This window comes from Oreochromis niloticus, linkage group LG14 (genome assembly GCF_001858045.2).
Source record: "Oreochromis niloticus isolate F11D_XX linkage group LG14, O_niloticus_UMD_NMBU, whole genome shotgun sequence".
In the NCBI taxonomy this organism is placed as follows: Eukaryota; Metazoa; Chordata; class Actinopteri; order Cichliformes; family Cichlidae; genus Oreochromis; species Oreochromis niloticus.
This window is the reverse complement of record NC_031979.2, coordinates 11379235-11404373: the sequence shown is the minus strand read 5'-3', so window position 1 is coordinate 11404373 and position 25139 is coordinate 11379235. Positions and strand designations below refer to the sequence as shown.

General features: G+C 43.1%; 1 protein-coding gene across 9 annotated transcripts in view; it reads left to right on the top strand.

Moving 5' to 3' along the window:
- The first annotated feature begins 2877 nt into the window (after positions 1 to 2877).
- Positions 2878 to 25139, top strand: part of LOC100706833 (von Willebrand factor A domain-containing protein 5A) — a 93869-nt gene continuing 71607 nt past the window's right edge. For all 9 annotated transcript variants that reach the window (XM_019345309.2, XM_025897902.1, XM_025897901.1 and 6 more), the window contains exons 1-13: positions 2878 to 3017; positions 10115 to 10162; positions 10757 to 10959; positions 11049 to 11271; positions 11877 to 12043; positions 12127 to 12241; positions 12368 to 12516; positions 12615 to 12703; positions 12804 to 12948; positions 14379 to 14458; positions 14549 to 14663; positions 22876 to 23034; positions 23120 to 23223. In XM_019345309.2, coding sequence (XP_019200854.2) covers positions 2954 to 3017; positions 10115 to 10162; positions 10757 to 10959; positions 11049 to 11271; positions 11877 to 12043; positions 12127 to 12241; positions 12368 to 12516; positions 12615 to 12703; positions 12804 to 12948; positions 14379 to 14458; positions 14549 to 14663; positions 22876 to 23034; positions 23120 to 23223 — 1661 coding nt within the window. In that variant the 5' untranslated portion in view covers positions 2878 to 2953. The remainder of the gene's footprint in view (positions 3018 to 10114; positions 10163 to 10756; positions 10960 to 11048; positions 11272 to 11876; positions 12044 to 12126; positions 12242 to 12367; positions 12517 to 12614; positions 12704 to 12803; positions 12949 to 14378; positions 14459 to 14548; positions 14664 to 22875; positions 23035 to 23119; positions 23224 to 25139) is intronic.

Genomic DNA, 25139 nt, shown 5'->3' with positions numbered 1-25139 from the left:
GATTCATTTCTAGTGTGTTTTGTTTGTTGTTTTGGCCATGCCCACCCTGACGCTGGCTACCTGTCAAATTAATAAAACGACTAGTCATTGTAAAGCTGTAGCTGTGTGATTTACTTCTTTTTATTATTTTTCTTGTGTTGCACTCCAGCCCCACCCCAGGCCGGTGTGTAACACTGGTGATGTCCTTCAGTCTTTCATTGCCTTAGGGGGTGATCGTGGCTCAAGAGTTGGGAGTTCGACGGTTTGAGCCCTGGCTCGGACAGTCTCGGTCGTTGTGTCCTCGGGCAAGACACTTCACCCGTTGCCTACTGGTGGTGGACAGAGGGCCCGGTGGCGTCAGTGTCCAGCAGCCTCACCTCTGTCACTGCGCCCCAGTGTAGCTGTGGCTACAATGTAACTTGCCATCACCAGTGTGTGAATGGGTGGGTGAATAGGTGGATGACTGGTTGTGTAAAGTGCTTTGGGGTCCTTCGGGACTAGTAAAGTGCTATACAAATACAGGCCATTTACCATATTCTCCGTTCTTAATTTTGTCCAAATACCTTTGAGCCCCTGAAATGAAGGGATTGTGTTAAAAATGCTTCAGTTTCATCCACTGATTTAAAGCTGAGAGTCTTCACTTCAACTGCATCTCAGTTGTTCAATTTAAATGTCATTGTGGTCATCTACAAAACGAAAACTCAAAGTTGTCTCTGTCCAAATTTATGGATATAACTGTAGATCATCCAGTCTTGGCACAGTACACAAATTTTCTTGGCAAACACTTTTCCTCAAAAATTTTCCACTTTAACCTAAAAAATTGAGTTCTTTCTCAGAACTTTGGAGACCCCCAATGCCCAGTGCCTGATCTTTTCCTTCTTTCACTGGCCCTAATAAGCTCTCATAAGCCAGGAGGAAATTTAGAGTTATCACAAAAAGCAACATATTTAAAGTGGCCTGAGCACCAATCAGCAGAGAGCTGAGCCAGAATTAAATACTCCAGGTAAGTGTTATTATTGCACAGATGTAGCAGCAGCAGGAGCCGGACGAAGCCAAACCCACTCACCGAGGTGTTAATGCTCACACACACCCCAACAGACTCTTACCCCTGTCCAAAAACTGCTTCCAGAGTTTGAGTTATGCTTTGAGGTGAGCCCAGTCAGTGGCTTTCTGTCAGGTCACTGCCTTGTCAAATCTACAAATACACACAAATGAAAACGTACCAAAGTAAACCAATCCCTTTTCTTTTCATCTCAGGCAGCACTGTCATAGGGTCTTTGGCAATGTTCCCTCTATTTTTTCATGTGTCTGAGCGAACACACAAACTCCCTGAGCTGTCCCTTGGACCACTGTGAGCAACAGCAGACGTGTGAACTGTGGTCACGCAAGCATCAAATCCATCCAAGTTACATGGTTTATTAAAATAATCAAATTACAGCATTTAAATTTATGTTAGACTACTTTTAATTAACTGCTTTAGCCCACTTACAATGAAAATTAAAAAAAAAAATCTTGTTCATGACCTGTGTAGTATGTTAACACTATTGGAAGTAAAAATAACTTGAACTCCAAATTTGAAAACACAACTCTTTCTTTCTTTCTTTCTTTCTTTCTTTCTTTTTATAAAGCTCTAACTTGTATTATGAGTTGGTTGGTTATAAGGAAGCAGATTCTCATATAAAACTCTGTGAACTGCTGGGGGTTACTTTTTAGGGAAGACTAACTGCAGAAAACTTGTTCTGAATTAGGTAAGTAATATAATTTGTGAAGAAACATGTTTCACTGCTTAAATTTTTTTTTCTTACAATAAATTATTGTTGGACCTCAAGTCGGTCATCTATGTATGCTAAATATGTTGTTTGGAACAAGGGTTACATAGTGTGATGTAGATATCTATTTATCAGACACCAAAAAATACTCCGACTATATTTTAGATAATGTGTTTGCACAGATGTAGAAAGTGAGATAACGATCTTTATGTGTTCTGTTATATTTGATTATCTTTGATTTGTTGAATAAGGCCAACAGTGAAGTGTGGGCCACCATTCTGACTCTAATCTTGCTTTATGTTCTCAAGATATACAGTATGAAAAGGAGAAGTATAGGAGCTTTTGACAATGAAGGCTTCCTCATGACTCCGTGCTCAGACTGGTCGTATCAATGAGAACAACAACTAAAATATTCTTTTAAACACTGTTTGATGCTGTACTTCTTTTGATTTGTTCTAATAATAACTTTTCTATTTTAGCAAGATGTGTGTCAGAGTGTGTGGAAGCTGGAAATGTCCTTTTGGGCTGCAGAGTGAAGAAAGAAGCTCTGGGTCTCTGAGGATTTTCTTAAAGTGCCTTCACCGTCAGGACAGGTCAACAGAAGCAGATCTACTTACAACATACTGCCTTCAGTTCGGTGTTGTGTGTTATAAATGCTGTTTAATCTGTCGAATTTTCTTTTGAACTATTTCTATAATCTGTAAGCCAACTGTAATAGAGTGAATTGTTGCCCCCCAGTTTTAAAATACAGAAGTGCCTGTTAGAGGGCTAATTCTTGGTTGACCAACACATAACAAAAAAGGGTAGCTTGTGTAACGCTAAGAAAAACAAGTTAGTGTGTGATGTCCTGTTGTTCAATAAAGCACGTATCCACGTCCTTCTGTCCTGATCTTTTCACAGAGCCTAATCCAGAATATCACACCAATTATACAACTGTATAATGAAAGGTATGCACAGTAAATTACCGAATAATGTGGAAGAATAAGCTCAATCTTTTAAAAATAATATTTCTCAGCACTTCAGAGCTTTTGCAAAGTAAAAATGAAACTCACAGGTCTTCTCAAATAAACAAAATTTAAAAAAAAAAAAAACAAACCAAAAGAAAAATTTATTTGGCAGTTGAAGCTCCGCCTACCCAGTATATACCGTTTTTTTGAGACAACATGGAAATGGGACACACCCGACAGCACTGACTTGTTTCTACGATGGGGTGTGTAAACACTACTACAAGAAAAAAGAACTGTAGTCAACAACTACCTGTCCACACAGGTAAGCTTCTATTGCAATGATTCTTCATTTGGGGTCTCGAGTGCCATATTTTCATATCTCACAGGTGGATGGTTTAACCATCCCATTCTTTATGAGTTTGTCCGTCAGTTTATCCCTAATGTCACATCGTTGGTTTCTCTTTCAGTTTTTATTATCGCCTTTTGAAAAATGCTTTCGGGTCACAGACAAAAACACCCAGTTTCAAAACTATTTCAAATAGTTTTGTGTTTTGTGAAAAAGAAGTATTGCCTAAGCATAAAGTTATTATCCCCCAGCTGCACAGTCACTCACACTCACAAAAAGAAAGATACCATTTATCGTCTGCACGGAGAATCCTCTGTCGGGAAGTTATCAACGCATGGAAAAAGTCCTCGGTTTTCCATCTTAACTGGTTTTCTGGTGACGTTTTCCAACATTTCACTCTGTAATCCAGATTTTTCTAGTCGCAGATTCCTCACATTAATGCAAATAAGACGCTTGTCGAGTAATTAACATGCTGTTTAGACGATTTAACGGGTCAAGGATATTTTTTTTCCTTAAGAAAAAGCATGCACTCTAGAGTGAAGCTGTGGAGCAGACTAAGCAAAGATATGAAGCAATGTCCGAGCATAGCGCAGTTTAAAAAGCGGTTTAAGGATATGGTTTTTGCAGGGTGCGGGTGCACGAATATGTTGGTATGGGTATATATATCTGTAGGTTGTGTATCCTTTGAGGTGTTACTGGGATTATTGAAAATATGTATATGTGTGTATGTGTATATACGTATGTATGGATAGATAGAAACACACACACACACACACATATATAGGTATGTATGTATGTATATGTATATATATAAAAAAACAAAACAAAAACACCCATCTCGCCCCTGCGGGCGGTTTATCCTTCAAGCTCGGGTCCTCTACCAGAGGCCTGGGAGCTTGAGGGTCCTGCGCAGTATCTTAGCTGTTCCCAGGACTGCGCTCTTCTGGACAGAGATCTCCGATGTTGTTCCCAGGATCTGCTGGAGCCACTCGCCTAGCTTGGGAGTCACCGCACCTAGTGCTCCGATTACCACGGGGACCACCGTTACCTTCACCCTCCACATCCTCTCGAGCTCTTCTCTGAGCCCTTGGTATTTCTCCAGCTTCTGTGTTCCTTCTTCCTGATATTGCTGTCATTCGGAACCGCTACATCGATCACTACAGCCGTCTTCATATATATACCTAAATTACTGGATCGGATATCGGCGAGAAATAAAAAATGTAATCCATTAAATATCAAAAAAGCACCTCACAAAACTTGCTACAGGCATAACTCGGCTCATAACCGTAGCACATCTGAGCAGTATGCCTCCAGCATTTCATCTCCGAGGAAGTTATCCCAGAGAGAAGTAAAGCAAGTGTGTAAGTTCATCTCTGAATGTTTGTAAACCATACCCACATTAAGCTTAACAACCGATATATGGAGCGACTGCCTCTCTCTCTCCCTCTCCTGCTGCTACTTCAATCATGAAACTGCTTAATGATCAGCTGATCGGCTTTTCTGTCGCCAGACCGTCTCTCTTCTTTGTTTTTGGCCCACTTCTCACCAGAAAGAGGAAACCAGCGGCTGAACAACAGCAGAACGTTTAACCTTGATAAGCTGTTGTTAGAATTTATTTAATATTACTTTCTACACCAGGATCGTTTTCTAGCTGACGGCTGGTAACTGTGCAGGGGCGGATCTAGCAAAGTTTAGCCAGGGGGGCCGATAGGGCATGAACATTGAAAAGGGGGCACAAAGACATACTTTTCTTTATCTTATTATTCTTGAAAAATAATTTATTTCTGTCCATTTTTTTCACCCTGCATCAAATTAAAGTTGATTACGTCGATTAAGCATCATGAGGTGGAGGGTGGGGGGTGGTTCCCTATTTTTTCTTGCTGGGAGTTTGCAACCCTGTTAGTTAGGTTGCTTAATATTTCTGCTAAGTACTCTTTAAAATACCAGAATAGGAAGGATGGAGTAGGTAGGTTTAAGTTGATTAGATTGATCAGTGTTGCTGAACTATGAAATATTTTGGGTGCAGTGTATTTTTTACATACAGGTATAACAGAATAGCTTTAGTGTTGTTGTTTATTTAAACTTGAGTATGAACGTATACAAAATGCAGCAAGATATTAAAAAAAAAACAGTTTTATTGATTAAAAAACACATTATATCGGATTCATATCGGTATCGGCCGATATCCAAATTTATGATATCGGTATCAGTATCGGACATAAAAAAGTGGTATCGTGCCATCTCTAGTCCCCACCAATAATTTGATCTCTTCCAGTAAAGAAAAACAAACCCGATAGAAAGAAAAAAAACGATCTGTCAACGTGTCATTCACCCAGCGGTGCAGAAAGAGTTAAATTATGTCCTCTACTGGAGTCCTACCTCATGTGACAAATATGGCCAATGTGACTGGCTGTGCCTGTCAGGGAGCTCTGTTTAGCTTTAGCAGCGGCAAGCCTGCGCTGCAAGGACCTGCAAGGAGGAGAGGAGGATGGCAGCAAAAAGGAAGAATCTGGATATAAGAAAGTATTTTTCAAAGAAACCTGTAAGTCACTTAAAGTCAAGTTCACTCATAAAATATGTCCATCATAATAACGTTACAGGCTATGCTAGGCCATACATGCCAACACTCCAGATTTTTCTGGGAGAATCCTGAATTTCAGTGCCCCTCCCAAAAATCTTCCGGAGCCACCATTCTCCCCAGTTTCTCCCGATTTTCCACCCGGACAACAAAATTGAAAAACCATATCCCAGCTTGGCCCAGCCAATTCAAGTTTCCATCAATGGCTACTACTGCTGCAGCTACTTAGTTTTAATATTACTCTTATTAATCTTTCTGGGTCGCAAAATAAACTTTTAACATATTTTCAGGCGAGAATGTAGCTGTGTAAACTTCAAATATCTGTGTTATTTTACTTACATTATAATCAATCAGCTCCCTTTTGGCCCACATCGTCTAAAATTGCATGTGACCATGAATAACGTGTTGCCATGTCCACCAGGAGAGACTGGACAGTATAGATGTAAAACAAATATGCCAGCAGTTCATCTCAGTTAACGAGAGGAGACAGCATGTGTTTGGCTCCTTCACATAGTGGACATTGAGTTGTTGTGTGCGGCACCAGTAGTCCATGTCTGTTGCTGTAACAGTAGTTCATGTTTAGAATAAAAAATCCCAGCTCACTGATTTGATCGGGGCAATAAAATGTTGCATAATTTTGCTGAGAGATCTTTTACTTGGTGGTAATCTTAGATGAGTAGTTTTATGGACAAAACCCACCAGGTCAATCAGTGTTCCCTTAGTGCTAATGTGTAAGAGATGTTGGTGTACTATAACTGAACTAATGTTGTTAAGTCCTTAAAGTCATATTTTTTTATTGTCATGACTGTATTTGAAGCTATTTTTATTTTTGTATGATACCTGATTTATATGGAATATGGCTGAAGTAAACTAAAGTCTAAAGTACTTAGTCATTTGTTTAATAGTAATTTAACATTATATAAATCACATAAAACTATGAATTGCATGTAGAATAGTATATTCTACATGCATAGGCAAGTTTTTTTTTCTCCTTTTTTTAAAATCAAGAAGCAAAGACAAAAAGAAAAAAAAAAGAATCAGGGCAGGGTTCGGTGGTTGAATCATCCGTCCCCACCAATGCCAAAACCAAATCTACGCCCTTGATATATCTATCTATCTATCTATCTATCTATGTATATATATGTGTGTGTGTATATATATATGTGTATATATATATCTATGTATATATATATATATATATATATATACACACACATATATATATCTATGTATATATATATAAAACACCCAGCACGCCCCTGCGGGCGGTTTATCCTTCAAGCTCGGGTCCTCTACCAGAGGCCTGGGAGCTTGAGGGTCCTGCGCAGTATCTTAGCTGTTCCCAGGACTGCGCTCTTCTGGACAGAGATCTCCGATGTTGTTCCCGGGATCTGCTGGAGCCACTCGCCTAGCTTGGGAGTCACCACACCTAGTGCTCCGATTACCACGGGGACCACCGTTACGTTCACCCTCCACATCCTCTCGAGCTCTTCTCTGAGCCCTTGGTATTTCTCCAGCTTCTCGTGTTCCTTCTTCCTGATATTGCTGTCATTCGGAACCGCTACATCGATCACTACAGCCGTCTTCTTCTGTTTGTCTACCACCACTATGTCCGGTTGGTTAGCCACCACCATTTTGTCCGTCTGCATCTGGAAGTCCCACAGGATCTTAGCTCGGTCATTCTCCATCACCCTTGGGGGCATCTCCCATTTTGACCTCGGGACTTCCAGGTTATACTCGGCACAGATGTTCCTGTACACTATGCCGGCCACTTGGTTATGGCGTTCCATGTATGCCTTGCCTGCTAGCATCTTGCACCCTGCTGTTATGTGCTGGATCGTCTCTGGGGCATCTTTACACAGCCTGCACCTGGGGTCTTGCCTGGTGTGATAGACCCCAGCCTCTATGGATCTTGTACTCAGAGCTTGTTCTTGTGCTGCCATGATTAGTGCCTCTGTGCTGTCTTTCAGTCCAGCTTTGTCCAGCCACTGGTAGGATTTCTGTATATCAGCCACCTCCTCTATCTGCCGGTGGTACATACCGTGCAGGGGCCTGTCCTTCCATGATGGTTATGCCTTCCTCCTCTTTCTTGGGTTTCTGCTGCCTGAGGTATTCACTGAGCACACTGTCAGTTGGGGCCATCTTTGTGATGTATTCGTGGATGTTTCTTGTCTCATCCTGGACTGTGGTGCTGACACTCACCAGTCCCCGGCCTCCTTCCTTCCGCTTAGCGTACAGCCTCAGGGTGCTGGACTTGGGGTGAAACCCTCCATGCATGGTAAGGAGCTTTCTTGTCTTGATGTCAGTGGCTTCTATCTCCTCCTTTGGCCAGCCTATTACCCCAGCAGGGTACCTGATCACGGGCAGGGCGTAGGTGTTGATGGCCCGGATCTTGTTCTTACCGTTCAGCTGACTCCTCAGGACTTGCCTGACCCTCTGCAGGTACTTGGTGGTTGCAGCTTTCCTAGCGGCCTCTTCATCGTTCCCATTCGCCTGTGGGATCCCCAGGTACTTGTAACTGTCCTCTATGTCTGCAATGTTGCCTTCTGGTAGTTCAATCCCCTCAGTTCTAACTACCTTCCCTCTCTTTGTTACCATCCGACTACACTTCTCCAGCCCGAATGACATTCCAATGTCATTGCTGTATAGCCTGGTAGTGTGTATCAGTGAATCGATGTCTCGTTCACTCTTGGCATACAGCTTGATGTCATCCATGTACAGGAGGTGGCTGACAACCGCTCCGTTCCGTAGTCGGTATCCGTAGCCAGTCTTGTTAATGATCTCAGTGAGATCATTAACAAGAACACTATGCAGAACAGCAGTGGGGACAGAGCATCTCCTTGGTAGATCCCGCACTTGATGGTGACTTGTGCTATGGGCTTGGAGTTGGCCTCTAGTGTTGTGTGCCACATTCCCATTGAGTTCCTGATGAAGGCTCTTAGGGTACTGTTGATCTTGTACAATTCTAGGCATTCCAGTATCCAGCTGTGGGGCATTGAGTCATAGGCCTTCTTGTAATCAATCCAGGCTGTGCACAGGTTGGTCAGTCTGACTGTTCTGTCTACCAGTAGCTGGTGTTTTGCGCCTCTGGTATTCTTGCCGATCCCTTTCTGTGCCCCGCTCATGTATTGACCCATGTGCCTGTTCATCTTAGCCGATATGATGCCTGACAGGAGCTTCCATGTAGTACTGAGGCAGGTTATTGGTCGGTAGTTGGATGGGACCGGTCCCTTCTTGGGGTCCTTGGGGATCAGGACCGTCCGACCTTCGGTTAGCCATTCCGGGTGTCTCTCGTTAACTAGCAGCTGGTTCATTTGTGCTGCCAGACGCTCGTGGAGTGCAGTCAGCTTCTTCAGCCAGTAGGCGTGAACCATGTCGGGCCCTGGTGCTGTCCAACTCTTCATACTGGAGACCCTTTCTTGGATGTCTGCCACTGTGATGGTTACTGGACCCTGTTCAGGGAGGTCGCTATGGTCTGCCCTCAGATCCACTAGCCACTGAGCATTGCCGTTATGGGTTGCGTCCTTCTCCCATATGCTCTTCCAGTATTGCTCCGTCTCCAGCCTTGGTGGTGCTGTTCTGTTATTGTTCCCTTGCCACTGAGAGTACACCTTTGCTGGTTCTGTGGAGAACAGCTGGTTTATTCTCCTGCCTTCTATCTCTCTGGTGTACCTCCTCAAGCGGCTGGCCAAGGCTGTGAGTCTTTGCTTGGCAGTATTGATTACTAGATAGTGGAAAAGGGGTGGGATTAAATAAGCTTATGCTACTTCCTGCTCCTTTTTGAACATGAGCTCGAGAAAATGTGGATGGTGAAGGTAACAGTGTTCACAATGCAGGAACTCCAGCAACAATTGAGGGAAGATGAACAACTTTAATAATTGACCAACGCATTTCGGCTTGTGGCCTTCATCAGGGTCATAGTAAAACATTGTAGAAAATTGCTTAAATACAAGACAGGAAAAATAAAAATAAAATCAAATTAACCAGTCAAAACTTCATTGATAAATCAGCTGACATATAATAGGTACGTATTGGTTATTTGGTTAAGTCATGCCCAAGTTAATACTGGACTAGTTCATTAATGATGAGGAGGGGGGGAGGTGACATAACCCCCACCTGTCTGAAAATAACACATGCATAAGGTAACAGTGGTCCCAGTGGTAATCGGAGCACTAGGTGCAGTGACTCCCAAGCTAGGCGAGTGACTCCAGCAGATCCTGGGAACAACATCGCAGATCTCTGTCCAGAAGAGCGCAGTCCTGGGAACAGCTAAGATACTGCGCAGGACCCTCAAGCTCCCAGGCCTCTGGTAGAGGACCCGAGCTTGAAAGATTGACCACCCACAGAGGCGAGTGGGGAATTTAAAAAAATATATTATATATAAAGTAGAGCATTGTTCCAGGCTGCATAGACAAGATGTCTGTGAAGGTTCTCAGTCATGCATAGACAAGAATTATGTCTTGTTTTTAATATTTTAATATTTTTTGTTTCACAGGTATGATGATGAACCGCTGTGGTCTGCTAACTCTCCAGAGGGAACCAGGTACTGACAGGAAATAAAGTTTTCTCTGCAGACTCTTTTCATTCATGTAACATGCATGTAACAACATGTAAAGACTTTTGTCAGTTGTAGTAACAAATAATAATATATAATTGTTTCACCCTGACTGAGGCTGTACTCAACTATCAACATGAGAATTGCATTGAGGTTCATTTTCATCTTCTACTGACCAAAGTATAAATAATAAAAACATCTGCATCTCCCACACAGACTGGTGAAGAGATACGCATGGCACCAAGCTCACTCTGTGAAGTTGACCATATGCATCCTGGGCAGTTGGCTGCTGCTGCATATGGGGACAAGTCATGCAGAGTATAACATTATAGTAGAAAAGCAAAGAAGAAAATTGATGGACAAAAACAAACAAACAAACAAAAAATAAACCCAATAAACAAATAAACTCAATAAAAATAGACAAACATTGTGACACTATTGAACAGTCAGGTTTAAGTACCAGCTTGTTAATGGTTGACTTTTGTGTGGCTGAAATGTAACACAAGACACAATCTGTGAATCAACCGTTTGCAAAACATTTGTATGGTTTATGCATTTATTCTAATTTTGTTTCTCTGTCAGTTCCTCTGAAGAGCATTGAGGTGGAGCTGGAGGTGAGGGACCATGTGGCTACAGTGGTCTCCATTCTGAACTATAAGAACAAGGAGGACAAACCATTAGAGGCTGTTTTTGTCTTCCCTCTGCCTGGAGATGCTGCTGTCTGTCATTTCAGTGCTCAGATTGGACAGACACAGATTGTAGCTGAAGTGAAGGAGAAACAGAAGGTGAGCTGGACAGTAAATATAACCTGATTATAAGTGAGCTTCAAAATAAACACAGTGAATGTCACTGACATGTGTCACCTGTGCTTCAGGCTCGTGAGGAGTATGATGATGCTCTGAGCTCCGGTCAGCAGGCCTTCCTATTGGAGGAGAGTGATGAGAGTCCAGATATATTCTCTCTGCATGTGGGCAGTCTGCCTCCAGGAGAGAGCGCCTCCATCAGGTTGGAGTACGTCATTGAGCTGGCTGTGCAGGCTGATGATGGTCTGAGGTTCTGTCTGCCTGCTGTGCTCAACCCTCGATACCAACCTCAGGGTAGGACAACTTCAGAATAATTGGACCAGAAATGTTTAAACCACATTAGGTCTTTAACCAACCTTAAAACACTGAAAGAAGAGAGTATATGACAGAGAACAAAGTCAAGATCCAGCTTTATTTTGTAGAAGAAAAAGTGATATGTATTTGTGTCATATGATAAACTTTGTAAGAAACCAGAGGCAGATGAACTGAGTAATCAAAGACTCTCACTGTTTAATTTTTTTGTCAGCTTGATATTCTGTAAGTGAAATGTAAATACCGGTATTTAAAATTGTTATGGGGATTTTCTCATTTTGTCACAACTGTTAAAAAATAAGATTGTGTATGTCCCAGTTTGCAGTGCTGTCTATTAAAATTCAAGTATGTGAAACATTTGCAGAACATACAGAGCACAGCTGGACTGTTGAGTTGTAAAGCTGCTCACATAGATGTGTGATTCTCTATCACTTGTGCTCTGATAATCTAGTTATTTCTGAACAGCTGAAACGTAACTGTCTTTTTTTTTTTTTTAATAAAATGGATCAGAGGTTTTTAGCAACTGAAGTTTTTTCTTGTGAGCAGCCTTATTGTTTACAGTATTTCTAACCTGATACTGTGTGCAGGTAGTAAAGGTGCAGGTGTCCAAGTGACTTCTGTTCCAGCCTCTCTGGTGCCCTACAGTCTGTCTTTTTCTGCCCGAGTGTCCTCTCCTCGTCCGATCTCTAAAGTAGAGTCCAACTGTTCCCTGGACCCTCTGCAGTACCTCAACACTGATCAAACCCAGGCCACGGTAGGTAGAGTGCTGATGTGTCTGCTGTGTGTGGTTGTTACTTATTACTGAGAACTAAATATGAATGTGTTTGTGGTGTGCAGGTCAAGCTGGCTGCAGGACACAAGTTTGACAGAGATGTTGAACTGCTGATTTATTACAAAGACGCCCACCAGCCCACTGCTGTGGTGGAGGCAGGACAGGCCTCTGCTGAGTCGGGTGAGTGAAGTTGTTGGTTTGCAAATAAAGATTACTGATCCCCGTTCTTCATCCTAAAAGTTAATTGTGTTGGAGCTATTATAAAATTTAATCTTGACATTTTTCTGTCCTTTTCATGTGTTTCAGGCTCTCTGATGGGTGATCCAGTGGTGATGGTGAGTCTGTACCCTGAGTTCCCCCAGTCTGTGATGTCTTCAACGGCTTCATGTGGAGAGTTTGTGTTCTTAATGGATCGATCTGGAAGTATGAGTAATACTCGCATCCGCAGTGCCAAGGTATTCATCGTTTGTTCTTACACTCATATTAGATAGATATTCTATCACAGCGTTCCTCTCACACGGTGGCCTCATCATCTTTTCCTTCTTCCCTTCAGGATACTCTGCTCCTCCTGTTGAAGAGCTTACCAATGGGCTGCTATTTCAACATTTACAGTTTCGGGTCCAGATATGAACACATCTTTCTGTAAGTCTCTCCCTAATATCAGTCAGCCCAAGAATGGCCCTGCTGTCTTTGTTAAACTATCTTAATGGATGTTTTGGTGCATTTGTTCATTTGATGGCAGTAAGAGTGTGGAGTACAGCCAGCAGACCATGGAGGAGGCTCTGAAGAAAGTTGAGCAGATGGAGGCTGATCTTGGTGGAACAGAGATCCTGCAGCCCCTCAAACATATTTACAGCCAGCCCTGCATTCAAAATCAGCCCAGACAGGTAAAACATACAGTGGGACACTTTCCTAGTGTAGTTATGTCTCAGGTTGTGCAGCAGATAATTTGCTCATCAAAACGTTTGTGGTTTGATCCCGGCCACATAACAATGTGTTCCTGAGCCCCAATGCGCATGATGTAGAGTGAGTATGTGCGTGTTAATGCTTTATAGAAAGCACTTCAACATAGGAAAAAGGGCCTGTATTCACCAGTTTTTTTTGTGTATAGGTGAATGAGACATGTTGTATAAAGAGATTTGAGTGCTCAAGCAGAGTAGAAAAGCACTAATAAGTAGGAATGGGTATTGTTTAGGTTTTATCCGATACCAGTACCAAACTGGTACTTTTGAAACGGTGCCGGTGCTTAAACGGTGCTCAAACCAGTGCTTAAGGAATGGAGAACACAAAATTTGTCCAAAAACCTCTCATGTTCAGCTGTTTTTTGTAAAAAGATAACAATGTTAGCCTTTTCTGCAGCTATAGGGGATTTATGGCATCACTCTTGGCTGGAAGCAGAGCTTAAACAATGGGAAAAAAAAACAAACTTTGTCCAAAAACCTCTCATGTTTAACTGTTTTCCACTTTTTCTTTGGTCATTTTAGCCTTTTTGGCCAGGGTGAAGGGAGTATCTGCCATCAAACAAGAAGACAGCCGCATGTAACTACGACGGTGTTTGCTAGTTCACCTTACATGCATTAATGTAATAATGTGGTTAGCGTACTCAACGTTAATTACACACGAACAACATGAAGCTACTCACGCAGAGGAGAACGGCTGCTGCTGCCATCATCATCCGTCATCATTTCTGCTACACTGGCAGGGCTAGGGGCCAGGACTCTCCTCTTCAGGATTTTTTGGGGGATGTTGCTAACTCCGGGTCCGATAACGGGCAACCCACCCGCAGTAGATGTGCACGGTGTGAGGTCTCGCAGCAAGCTATCAAATACGGCGCATTTCTCGGCTTTTAAAAAAAGGCTATGCGTCGCCAGGTGTTTCATCGGATTTGAGGTGTTACCTCCTTTGCACAGTATCACAGTATCAGCTTAAAGCACTTGTTGTAGGCTGCTGAGTTTGCATCTTTTGCTGTGAAGTACAGCCAGACTTTTGACTGCTTCGCCTTGGGCATTTTTAATCTGTAGCTCTGCTCAAAGAACGTACGTACCTGGGCCCGCCTACTATCCTCGGAAACGTAAAATGATTGGCTAGAATCTAAAGTGTATGACATCTCAGGGAAAAAAAAGCACCGAAATGTGCGCTGCTTTTCGGTCTGGTTACTACCGTTTATGTCAGAACCGGTGCCATTATGGCACCGGATACCGGTACCCATCCCTACTAATAAGAATAAGTCAATTTACCATTTCTGAAACCTAACTTTGCTCTCAAAACCAGATGCTTGTTTCATATTATGTCCTTATGTGCCAACTCTCCTCTCTAGTTGTTTGTCTTTACTGATGGAGAGGTGGGGAACACCAAAGAAGTGATCGATCTGGTGAAGAAGAATTCAGGTTCTCACAGGTGAAACCACAAAAACACAACTATATCTACACAATTACCAGAATGTCCAACATGTCCTCTGTGTACTCAAAGAAAACTGTTGTATTGCAGGTGTTTCTCTTTTGGGATTGGGGAAGGGGCCAGCTCTGCTCTCATCAATGGGATGGCCAAGGAAGGAGGAGGTGACGCTCAGTTCATCACGGGGACTGACAGGATGCAACCAAAAGTATGACATTAAACACAATTATGAAGGAGGATAATAACACCATATGAATTCTTACTAACCATATTTAACCAATTCATAAACGATACTACATCTTATTTTGCTGTTTTTGTTAATTGTAATAAATTCAATCCAAGGTTTGTGTTTGACACTATCAGCAGATTGCTTAATCTGCCTTAATCTGCTTTCCCTGCCATGACTGCAAACAAGTCTGCACGTCTTCAACTGGCCCAAGTCTCTTCAGATCAGTTGTCTTCTCCGAGTATAAACAAATTTTCTCAACAGATTTCCTTGACATTATTTCACACATGACAGGGCTCTAGAGTGCGACCGATTGGGTCAGAAATGCGACCAAATTTTTCAGTGGTGCGACTAAAAAAATATTTGAAAAAAAAATCTCTGCAACTCTCCGTGTGGTCAACTACAGAAACACATTGTGCCCCTATCGTGGACTAAACCAATCAGAGATAGTCAGGGGCGGGACCTCTCTGATTGGCCGTGGACCAGTTGAAAGTGCAGTTGGAAGAGGGAGGTGAGTATGTTGAATAAAGCAATATCGATTCATTAAATCCTGAATTGACTTTTAAATATAACTGTGTTTTGTCAGAAACGCCAGATTCTCAGATTAAAGCTCACCAAACTATTTCAACAACCACCAAACAGCAAATGAGAGCAGGCACACGGATTCCACACAAAGACGTAAACACAGAGCAGACCTGACACATCAGAATCAACTTTCTCGGCTTTCTCACCCGACGGCCCGTAGACGACAGCCCTTCAGCGATTCTGATGCGTCGGGTCCGTGCTGTGTTTACGTCTTTTTGCGCTGATTCTGAGCTGCAGGTTTTGTCTCTCTCCAACCAAAATTCAGCGAGCCGGCAGCAAACTGCGCTTCACATTTGATCAATGTCGTCATGAATTCCCTCTGAGTTTTGCTGTTTTGCTTCCACAACGATAAAAATCACACTTCATGCACAACTCTCTCTCTCTCTCTCTCACTCTCTCTCTCTGTGTACTTCAAGAACAGTTTCCTGTCTCAAATCTCTGTTTTCTGCATTTTTCATTCGCTTATTACCCATCAGTCTACCGTTGTTTACAGCGCTGTTGGCCGCTGTCTTTTTCTTTTCTTTTTTTCACTTAAATGACCTCGGACAAGAAAGCCTATTTTTTTTCTGTTCTTCAATACTGAAGAAATTTAAACTTTTTAAAATTATGCAAAATTGCGGAATATTGCAGAATATTTTTAAGGTTATCTGCTATAAAACGCCAGACCAGGAAAATCTCCTTTGTGTTTTTCTGTGTTTTATTCTCAGTTACTTTGACACAAAGGCATCTGCTGTGATGTTCACAATTCTGATGAAGTCTCATGTGTATCAGTACTGATAAATGATCAGAATTATAATATTTCTGACTGTCTGAGGCTAAATTGAATCGAATCAGGACTTTGAGAACCGGAATCAAATGGATTATAGAAATCAGTGATGATACCCAGCCCTAATGAGCAGCCTAGGCCCGACAGAAGTGGATGTAGCGGTGGGTAATAGGGCTTTGGAGTTGACGTCACGCCGCAGTGCATTGTGGGATCGCGGTGCCATGACAGAAGGCCACAAATCAAAACAAACACACTGTGTTGGAAGCAGGACTGTCAGAACCATGCTTAAAATCAGCGCAAAAGACAAAGGGCTGTATCGCGACCGATTGCGCCCACACGCCAACAGACGGTACTTGGAAAAAATAGCGTGGACCCGTATGAAATAAGGCAGTGGAGCGGAAACCCAGACAGCCTACCGCCGTTGTCCTATCCAGATATTTTCGCGTACCTTGTCTGTGGAGTCAGCGCATACATGGCAAATCATTTTTGGAATTATAAATTCCTGGAGACGCACATCTAATTCACAAACGGTTGGGTACAAGATTTGTACAAATCTTGTCCTCTGGCTACTCACGTTGTGAGTAGCCAGAGGTTGCACATAACATTGACTTCTCCTCAGCAGCTGCCCCCAAAATTGCTCTAGATGAACGATTCATGATTGATGCCAGCTGTGCGTTGCCATGTAAATAGTTTGCATTTCATGTGTACCTGCACATGTACTTGCTAAGTACATGTGAACAGATCTTGAATTAAAAAAAAAAACAACATACTTACCCTGGTTTGACAACCACACTGGGGCACATATTCACCAAAACACAGCACACCTTAACATTCTTATCAAGCAGTGTTGTGTCTTCACCCTGACATGATTTGAGTAACTCCTGTCCACAGCCTCCATGACATGGTGATTTTGTTGTTGGTCTTCTGTCAGATCTTCATCTATTACTTCTGCACGGGGCACACCTTCATACTCTGCAGCTGCATAATGAAAGCATGTAAGATAAAATTAGTACATACACATAAGTTAAATGTACACCGGTATTCCAGGTGCGTGATTCATCTGAAAGTTATGTGCAGATTAACGTACAATGAGCGCAATTTTGTATGTTTTTGGGGCGGGGGTTGCCTCCGATGGGTGCTCTTTTTCGTACTCATTGCACTCGCCTTGCGTGCCGGTCTGAGTCTGACCGCTGCAATCCAAGCCTGATGTCTTCGTTTAGTAATATCGGATACATGAGATCCCTCCCGTTGCCTCCAGGAGGGGAAACGATGAAAAGAGAGGCCATTTTCCAGCTTCTTGCCTTCCCTATCGTGTGATCTAACGTTGCAACCGACAACACAGTACGTACGAACCATAGCTGATGCTTCTGTGTGCTTCGTTTGACCTACTGTCATGGCGGGAGGGGGCGTCACGCTCCAAGCACTATAAGAAAAGATGAAAAGAACTATTGATAACTTTTGTGTTAAGTTACGGCCTGATTGGTCTGAAAATTCATAGCCAGTGCTCTGACACGGTGCCATCAATCTTTGAATGCTGAAAAAGCAGCAGTGTATCCAGAAAACACATTATATGCTGCAATAAATGCACTGCCCAAGTGCCCCCTCTCCCCACTGCCTTTCAGCAGCATGCAACAGCAAACAGGTCGTCAGAGGAGACCGAGATGATGATTAAGTTTAACATTTTCTACAATATTGACAAAGCACTTTAAGCACAAGATTGTTAGTTAATAATCTAGAAATGAATGTTGTCTGTATGGACTGCAATTTCCCCCCCAAAAAAGTGCACATGTAAAACTGCGGTGTTAAGCGATACGGTTGAAAAATTTGAGTGCGCCTAACTTTTGTGCCGGTGCGCCCATGACAAAAAGTTAGTCTGGAGCCTTGCATGAAAACTTTTTCCTGCCCAACAGACATAATCTCTCCTCTCTTCTAAATTCATTAAGAGGTTCTGTATGCCGTCTCCCCTTTGACACAAGGCCCAGTGTCTGTAAAGGTTCTCAGTCATCCATGTCATCGTAGTCTAAGGATCTTGTAAAGAAAACTGTCTGGACTTCTTTAAGTTGCTTGAAGACGTTTCACCTCTCATTTGAGAAGCTTCTTCAGTTCTAAGGTCAAATGGTGGAGAGTCCCAGATTTAAACCCAGTGGGAGTATCCCCCCAAAGAAGAACAAAGGACCCCCTGATGATCCTCTACCTAATCACATGAGCCAAGGTGTGAAAACGGGTGTGGGTCACAATCAGCTAGGGTTTCGGCTGAGCTCATTGTGAAACCTGGCCCCACCCTATCATGTGATTTCCTGAGGTCAGATGGCCCAGGATGTGAGTGGGCAATAAGGCGTCTGGGAAGGGATCTCAAAACTGGATTATAGATGGCAGACAGTTGGTGTCGTAAACCACCGCCTCTGTTCAAAGATGGTCGCTCACAGTGGACGTAAATGGCTTCTTTCACTCCTCTTTCAAACCATCTGTCCTCTCTGTCCAAAATGTGAACATTGGCATCCTCGAAAGAGTGACCTTTATCCTTTAGATGCAGATGGACTGTACCCAGAGTTGCAGTACCCTTCCAAGTCTACCCAAAACTGGCCACCATGACTGCACTGGTGCACATCTAAGATCCCCCTACCATGTAGGCTGGATAACCATCCACAAGCCTGGCGTGTGGCAGGGTTTTGGACAGGGGGCAGAGAGAGCTGGAGTGCACAGGTTTATTGTGAGATGTGTGAAAGCTTGGGTGGATGTGTAGGCAGGCTGGTAACTTCAGTTTTACTGCCGTGATGGAGTCCACCTGGTATGGGCGAATGTACCTGGAAGAGAGTTTGCATAACAGTGACTTTAGGGGAATGTCTTTTGCAGCAAGCAGCACCTTTTGCTCACGTAGCAGGTGTTCTGTGGCGGTCTGCATAACTGCACTGGCGCTCATCTTTCCAGTGTAATGTCTCTCTGGCCCGTGTCCAGACATGTTGACATCGCCACTACTGTACTCTCTGTATGTTTCTGGGAATAAAGTGGTTGTTATCCTAAGGAGATCTCAAATGCAGAAAAACCAGTAGTGGATGAAGTGTGAGGTCTGTGTGCATACTCCACCCAGACAAGATATGATGAAGGGTTGGTGGAAGTGAGACAGCGAAGTATAGCGTCCAGCTCCAGATTCATCTGTTCTGTTTGGCTGTTGGTCTGGGTATGATATCCTGACCTGGATCTGATAGACTGACCCGGCCTCCTAATGCTGAACAGAATGACTTCCAAACATGTGAAGTAAACTGAGGTAGTCAATCAGACATGATCTCCACTGGAATACCGTGGAGTCGGAAAACATGATCAGCAGGTGAAGGTAGTTTTTTCAAGGCTATAAGGTGGCCTGACTAGAAAACCTGTCAACTATGGTGAGTATTACAGTTTTGCCTGAGGAAGCAGGGAGTCCAGTAAGAAAATCCAGAGCTATATGGAACCACGGTATGTGTGGGATGGGTAGTGGGTGTAGAAAACGAAACAGCACTGGTTGTGGTGTTTATTGCAGGCACAAATGGAAAATGAAGCTATGTAATCTTTCGCATCCTTTTTTAGTGATTCCCACCAAAAATGACGGTGAAGTAAAGAGACTATCCTTCTTACCCTGGGATGAGAGAAAAAAACGGGAAATGTGTATCCAAACATTGTCTCTCTTGGCTCTGACGGAGGCAGATGCATCTCTCCCTATCTCTCACCTTATCTTTCCTGCTTGGCTTCTATTTCCTTGTCTAGTCTCGTCTAACTCTAACCCTCAGAGAGTCTCTTAGTCTTGTTCTCTAAAACCTTAAGAATAATGGATTTGATCAACTGGTCCCTGAACCGAATTGACACCATTTTCTCAATGAGAAGCCCAAGTTCAGGAGAGCCTGATTGTCCTGGAGGGACGTTTCCTGCCGGATACACGATGGATGGGTGGGAGCAGTGGCGCGTCGTGTACTGGCAGGACTGTGGATTGAGGACATAGAAGATTTATACCTATTCGGAACCATGATAACAGGGTTCTTGCTGATTGGAGCTGGCTCGGCCCTGGCTTATCAAAGACTGAAGAAACCCCACAAGGCTAGCCACTATGATTGAAGTGATGGGACGGACTGTGAGTACTCAGACTGTTCTTATTGAACCAACGTGGATAAGATCTTAGAGAAGCTCATGACTCTTCAACAGGAAATTGACAGACCCGGTGACCAGTGACGGATATTTAGGCAGCTTGTTCGTACTAAATGGAAACATCATTTCTCTCATCTGGCTACCCACATCGCTAAAAGGGCCAGCTGGTTGAAAATAACAAATTCTTCTCCTTGATTATGAGATTGTTATGGCTCTCTGCACCCGTATCCTTCATAGGCCACCTGTGTAGGCTGCGGACTGTTGACTTTCGCTGGGTGAAGGGACACTATCTCAGTTGAACACAGGATACACATACACATGCACACACACACGTACACTGACATAGATAAGTGCTCACCAACCCTCACCCATCCCAAACGCATGCGATGCTTTCCCCCACCCGATGCAGACGACGGGTCGACTGGACCAGTGCAACGTTGATTGCTGCAGGACCAGCTGCTGCTGTCCACACCAGAAGACTCTCACCCCACACCCACAGCTGTTGCTTGTGATGTTTTCATGATGTTATGATGTGAAGTTCATGTGATTTTTGTGCTGAGGAGTTTTTTTTGTTTGTTTGTTTTCTGTTCTCATACTGATCTCCTACTAGGAGCTCAGTCTGAGTTCTCTTTTTCTCTCCTCTATTCCTCTATTGTGTTGTAAATTTCATTGTTTTTTCTTTACGCTACATGTTCTGACCTCTCTACCCAATGTGATGTTTGTATGCGAGATATGACCTCCTCCAACCATACATGCAACATGTATGGTTGGAGGAGGTCAAATCTCGCTGCAGGCAACTGCAAGTGGTAAATAAATCATCATCATCATCGTCGTCATCAGTGGAGCACTGTGGCATGTGTGGAGGCAGGTACAAACTGTCGTCCAGGTGGGCCGGTTCCTGGGTCAGATTCCTCTTGGAGGGCCTGCTGGACTGTGTCTACCATCCCCAATTTCACAGCATCCACCTTACACAAAGCAGGGAGAATGTTGGCAGGCTCAGGGGTACTGATGTCTGTGGCAAACTGGTGGAGGAAGGCATCAGGTTTGACATTTTTGGACCCTAAATGGTAGGAAAAAAAGAATTTAAAACGTACAAAAATAGTGACCAGCGAGCCTGACGGGCATTCAATCTCTTGGCTGTTCTCAAATAAGTTAAGTTCTTGTGATCGATCCAGATCACAAGAGGATGCTCTGCCCCCTCCAGTAAGTGTCTCCATTCTTCTAGGGCCAATTTTACAGCCAACAAATCACGGTCATCTACATCACAGCACAGGCTTGTAGTTTGCCTTGAGAACCTGAGTACTATGAGAGGACTGCTCCAACACCAGTATCTGATGCTTCCACTTCTACAATACACAACTTTGAGGGGTCGGGGTGGATGAGAATGGGAGCAGAAAAGTCAATTCAAAGAAGGCAGTCTGTTTGTTCAGCCTCACTTCTGGTACCGGTGCCCATTCTCAATTTTAAATGCATGTAGACACTGAGGGTTCTTGGGAGGGGCCAACTTTAGTCTGGGTCTGGTGATTTCCTGAGGTAATAATACCTCAGATGGGTTTGGTCTGGTGAGTAGTGGTAGCGAAAACCTGATTATTAAGGGCTGTAGCAGGGATGGGAGGATTTAACAGGACCAAAGTGAGATGTAACTCATTAGTTAACCTAATATCAATTAGGTTCTGCTCAACTCCTGAATCTGCTGAGGCTTGAAGTGACCTAGTGATCTGGTTGCGACTGAGGGTGACCGGAGGGAGAAGCAGAGATTCAGTTGAAGTGAGGGACACCCTATCCCCAAATTTACCGGCAGACAGAGTCTTTTAGCCTAATTAGACAGGTTGCTATAAAGTAACTTGGAGAGCTACAATACAAACATTTTCTGCTACGGAAGTGTCTCTCCTTTTCATCAGCTGTTAGCAACGATCAACCTATCTGCATGGACTCTGGGGAAGAGTCTGACACGGAAAGCCATGTAGACAGAATGGATACTGGAACTGGAGGTGGCGGTACTGGGACCTGGATTGGAGAGGAACAAAATTGGGTGCAGTGAGGCTAAAGGCTCTTTTTGACCCCTCTCTCCCTCATATGGGCAGGTAGCAATCTGATGAAAAGTGAAGTAAGCTTCGACCCAGGCGAGCGCTTCTCCCCTCAGCATCCCCACAAAATACAAGCGCTTCGAATCATCATCATTGCAAAAGGAATCCCCTACACCGACCCAACTCACCAGCGAACGGGTCGAGGGCAGGGGATACTGCATCTCTAATACATTAGTTTCATTGAAAGTGATGGGGGTGTGACAGGCGGAGTGGCCTTAGTGAACGCCGGCGATGGCTTTGAGGATGGAGAAATGGGTGCTGCACTGGACGTGAGATCTGATTTGAGTTCAAGAATCAAGTATCTTTTTGTGTTTGTCTTCGATAGGTTTACATTGACCACCTAGGAACTGCAACATCTGCTGGAATTCATGTTATCTGGCACCCTGTTTCACAATTGCTGTGCGAATTGGATCCACCTAGTCCAATTTCCTGTTCAGTTCATACTAACACAAAGCCCGGAGGCCGACAGAAAAGATGGCAGAAACCAAAACAGACAGCGATCAGTTTAGTGACTTTATTGAACAAGTGCAAAAATACATAGCTGAATGAGACAGGCAGGGGAATTATGTGAGGGCAGATGGCAACTAATTTCTGGCTGGACTTGAGTGTCATATTTGAAGAGTTTTTCATTATTTTTCAGGTGATGCAGTCGCTGCGATTTGCTCTGCAGCCAGCTGTCGTCGACATCTCAGTCACATGGGATTTACCAAAGGAAGTGTCTGTCACTGTCCTCTCTCCACCCATCACAACACTTTTCCAGGGTCAGAGGTCACTGATTTATGCCCAGCTCACTGGACAGGTAGGAGCAGCAGCCTCTCATGTTGTTGTTTAGGTATTTGATGACAGTAATTAACGGGACTTCTAACACTGTAATTCTGTGTCAGAGCTCAGAGGCAGCAGAGGGCTGTGTGACGCTGAAGTACAGCCTGGCAGGTCATCCCTCTGAGAACCAGCTGCACTTCAGTCTCAGACCTGCAGAGGACACTGGGTAAAACAGTTTAACACAAACAACACTTCTGTTTTGAATTGTGAGTTTCAATGTGTTGAAATTAAAACAGTATTTTCAGAATTATGATACTACTAACTGTAAAACATTTAACAAACCACAGACCTAATGCTGTGTGCCTCGTTTTAAACCTGTTTCACTTTTTCCTAATCATTATTTCTTGGATTAGGGGTATCATAACATCTAATAGTATATCATTACTGATCACAAACATATTAGACATGACAGAGTAACCTCAGTCTGCCGTTTGTGTGAAATCTGTCAGGGTTCCTGGGTCATTGACCCAGTGATTTCAGTTTGTTCATGTTCAGTTTATTTTGCCACATCAATGTTGTTCTCACTTCCTGTTTTTCCCGTATCAGCTCGTCTCTCATGTCGTTAGCCAGATTATGTTCAGTTGTGTACTCACCGGTCCGTGTCATTGATGTTGATGTCGTCTCTCCGCCTGTATGGTCAGTTAAGTCAGTCAGTCAGCCAGCCAGCCGGTCCGGTCCGGTCCAGTCCAGTCCAGTCAGCCAGTTAGTTCAGTCACCCAGTCAGTCATTTCAGTTCACGTTCTGTTCATCCAGCCTACCTGCAGTAAAATACCATTATCCTGCACCGTGAGTCCAGCGTTTGGGTCATCTCTTCCTCGCCTCTACACACGACATGCCTGACAAAATCAAGGAGGCATTGTTTGAATTCAAGTCCAAACACTATTGTGAAATAATCTGACACTTTTCTTGTAAAATATACTGAGAATAAACAGCTTGACACACACAGGTACCTTGCCGATAACAACAATTTTTTGTCCTCAGAGCCTGCTTTTGTACAAAAATGACAGACTTGTCTGTACATTGCACACTGTCATAGTGTTTGTTTAGAGAAGAAAACAAAGTCTGTCTGACCTTTAAAGACAAATCTGTCAGCAGCAGAAAGAAATCCGTGCAAGATACTGTCAGGACTCGTTCAGACTGATAACCGGGGTTAAGTAAAGACAAACTTAACCCCGGTTATCAGGCTGGACTATAGGTCACCATCCTCTGTCAATGTGATTGATAGAAACAAAAAGTAGTTAAGAAGGGATTATAAATCTTTAAAATATAGTTTTTACAGGAAGTTTAATGTACTGTTATGTATGCTTACCAGATCCTCTTTAAAAATCTTTACATTTCTATTTGCTTTATTAACAATATCTCCATGAAGCCCAGTTACACAAATCAGTTGGTTAAACTACAGTCATGTCTTAAAGACATCAAGGCCTGGATGAACTCTTAATTTCCAGCTTCTAAATTCAGACTAAATTGAGGTTTTATTGTACTCGACCCTAAAAAACTTAGAAAAGTAGTGTCTGACCAAATTCACGATGGCTTTACTTTAAACTCCAGCATCACTGTGAAAAATCCTGGAGTTGCTTTTGATCAGGATATCTCCTTTACTGGACATGTCAACGGAATATTTAGGTCTGTTTTCATTTAGTTCTGTAAAATCTCTAAAATTAGAAACATCCTGTTTCAAAGTGATGCTGAAAAATTAGTTAGTAAATAATTAGTCCATTTTTTATTTTTAGACTGGACTACTGTAATTTATTATTATCAGGGCTGTAAAAGCTCCCTAAAAGTCTTCAGTTAATCCAACACACTGCAGTGAGAGTACTAACAGGAATGCAAAGATTATATTTTGTCAATATTGGCTTGTCTTCATTGGCTCTCTGTTAAATCCATATTTGAATATAAAGTCTTTCTACCTGCTATCATTCTCCTTTAGTAATCAGGCTGCATCACAAAGACTAAAGATTTGACAGTATCATATAGTCCCAGTAGAGCACTTTGCTGTCAGACTGCAGGCTTACCTGTGGTTACTAGTGTTTTTAAAAGTAGAATAGGGAGCAATGCCCTCGGCTTTCAGCCCTCTCTTCT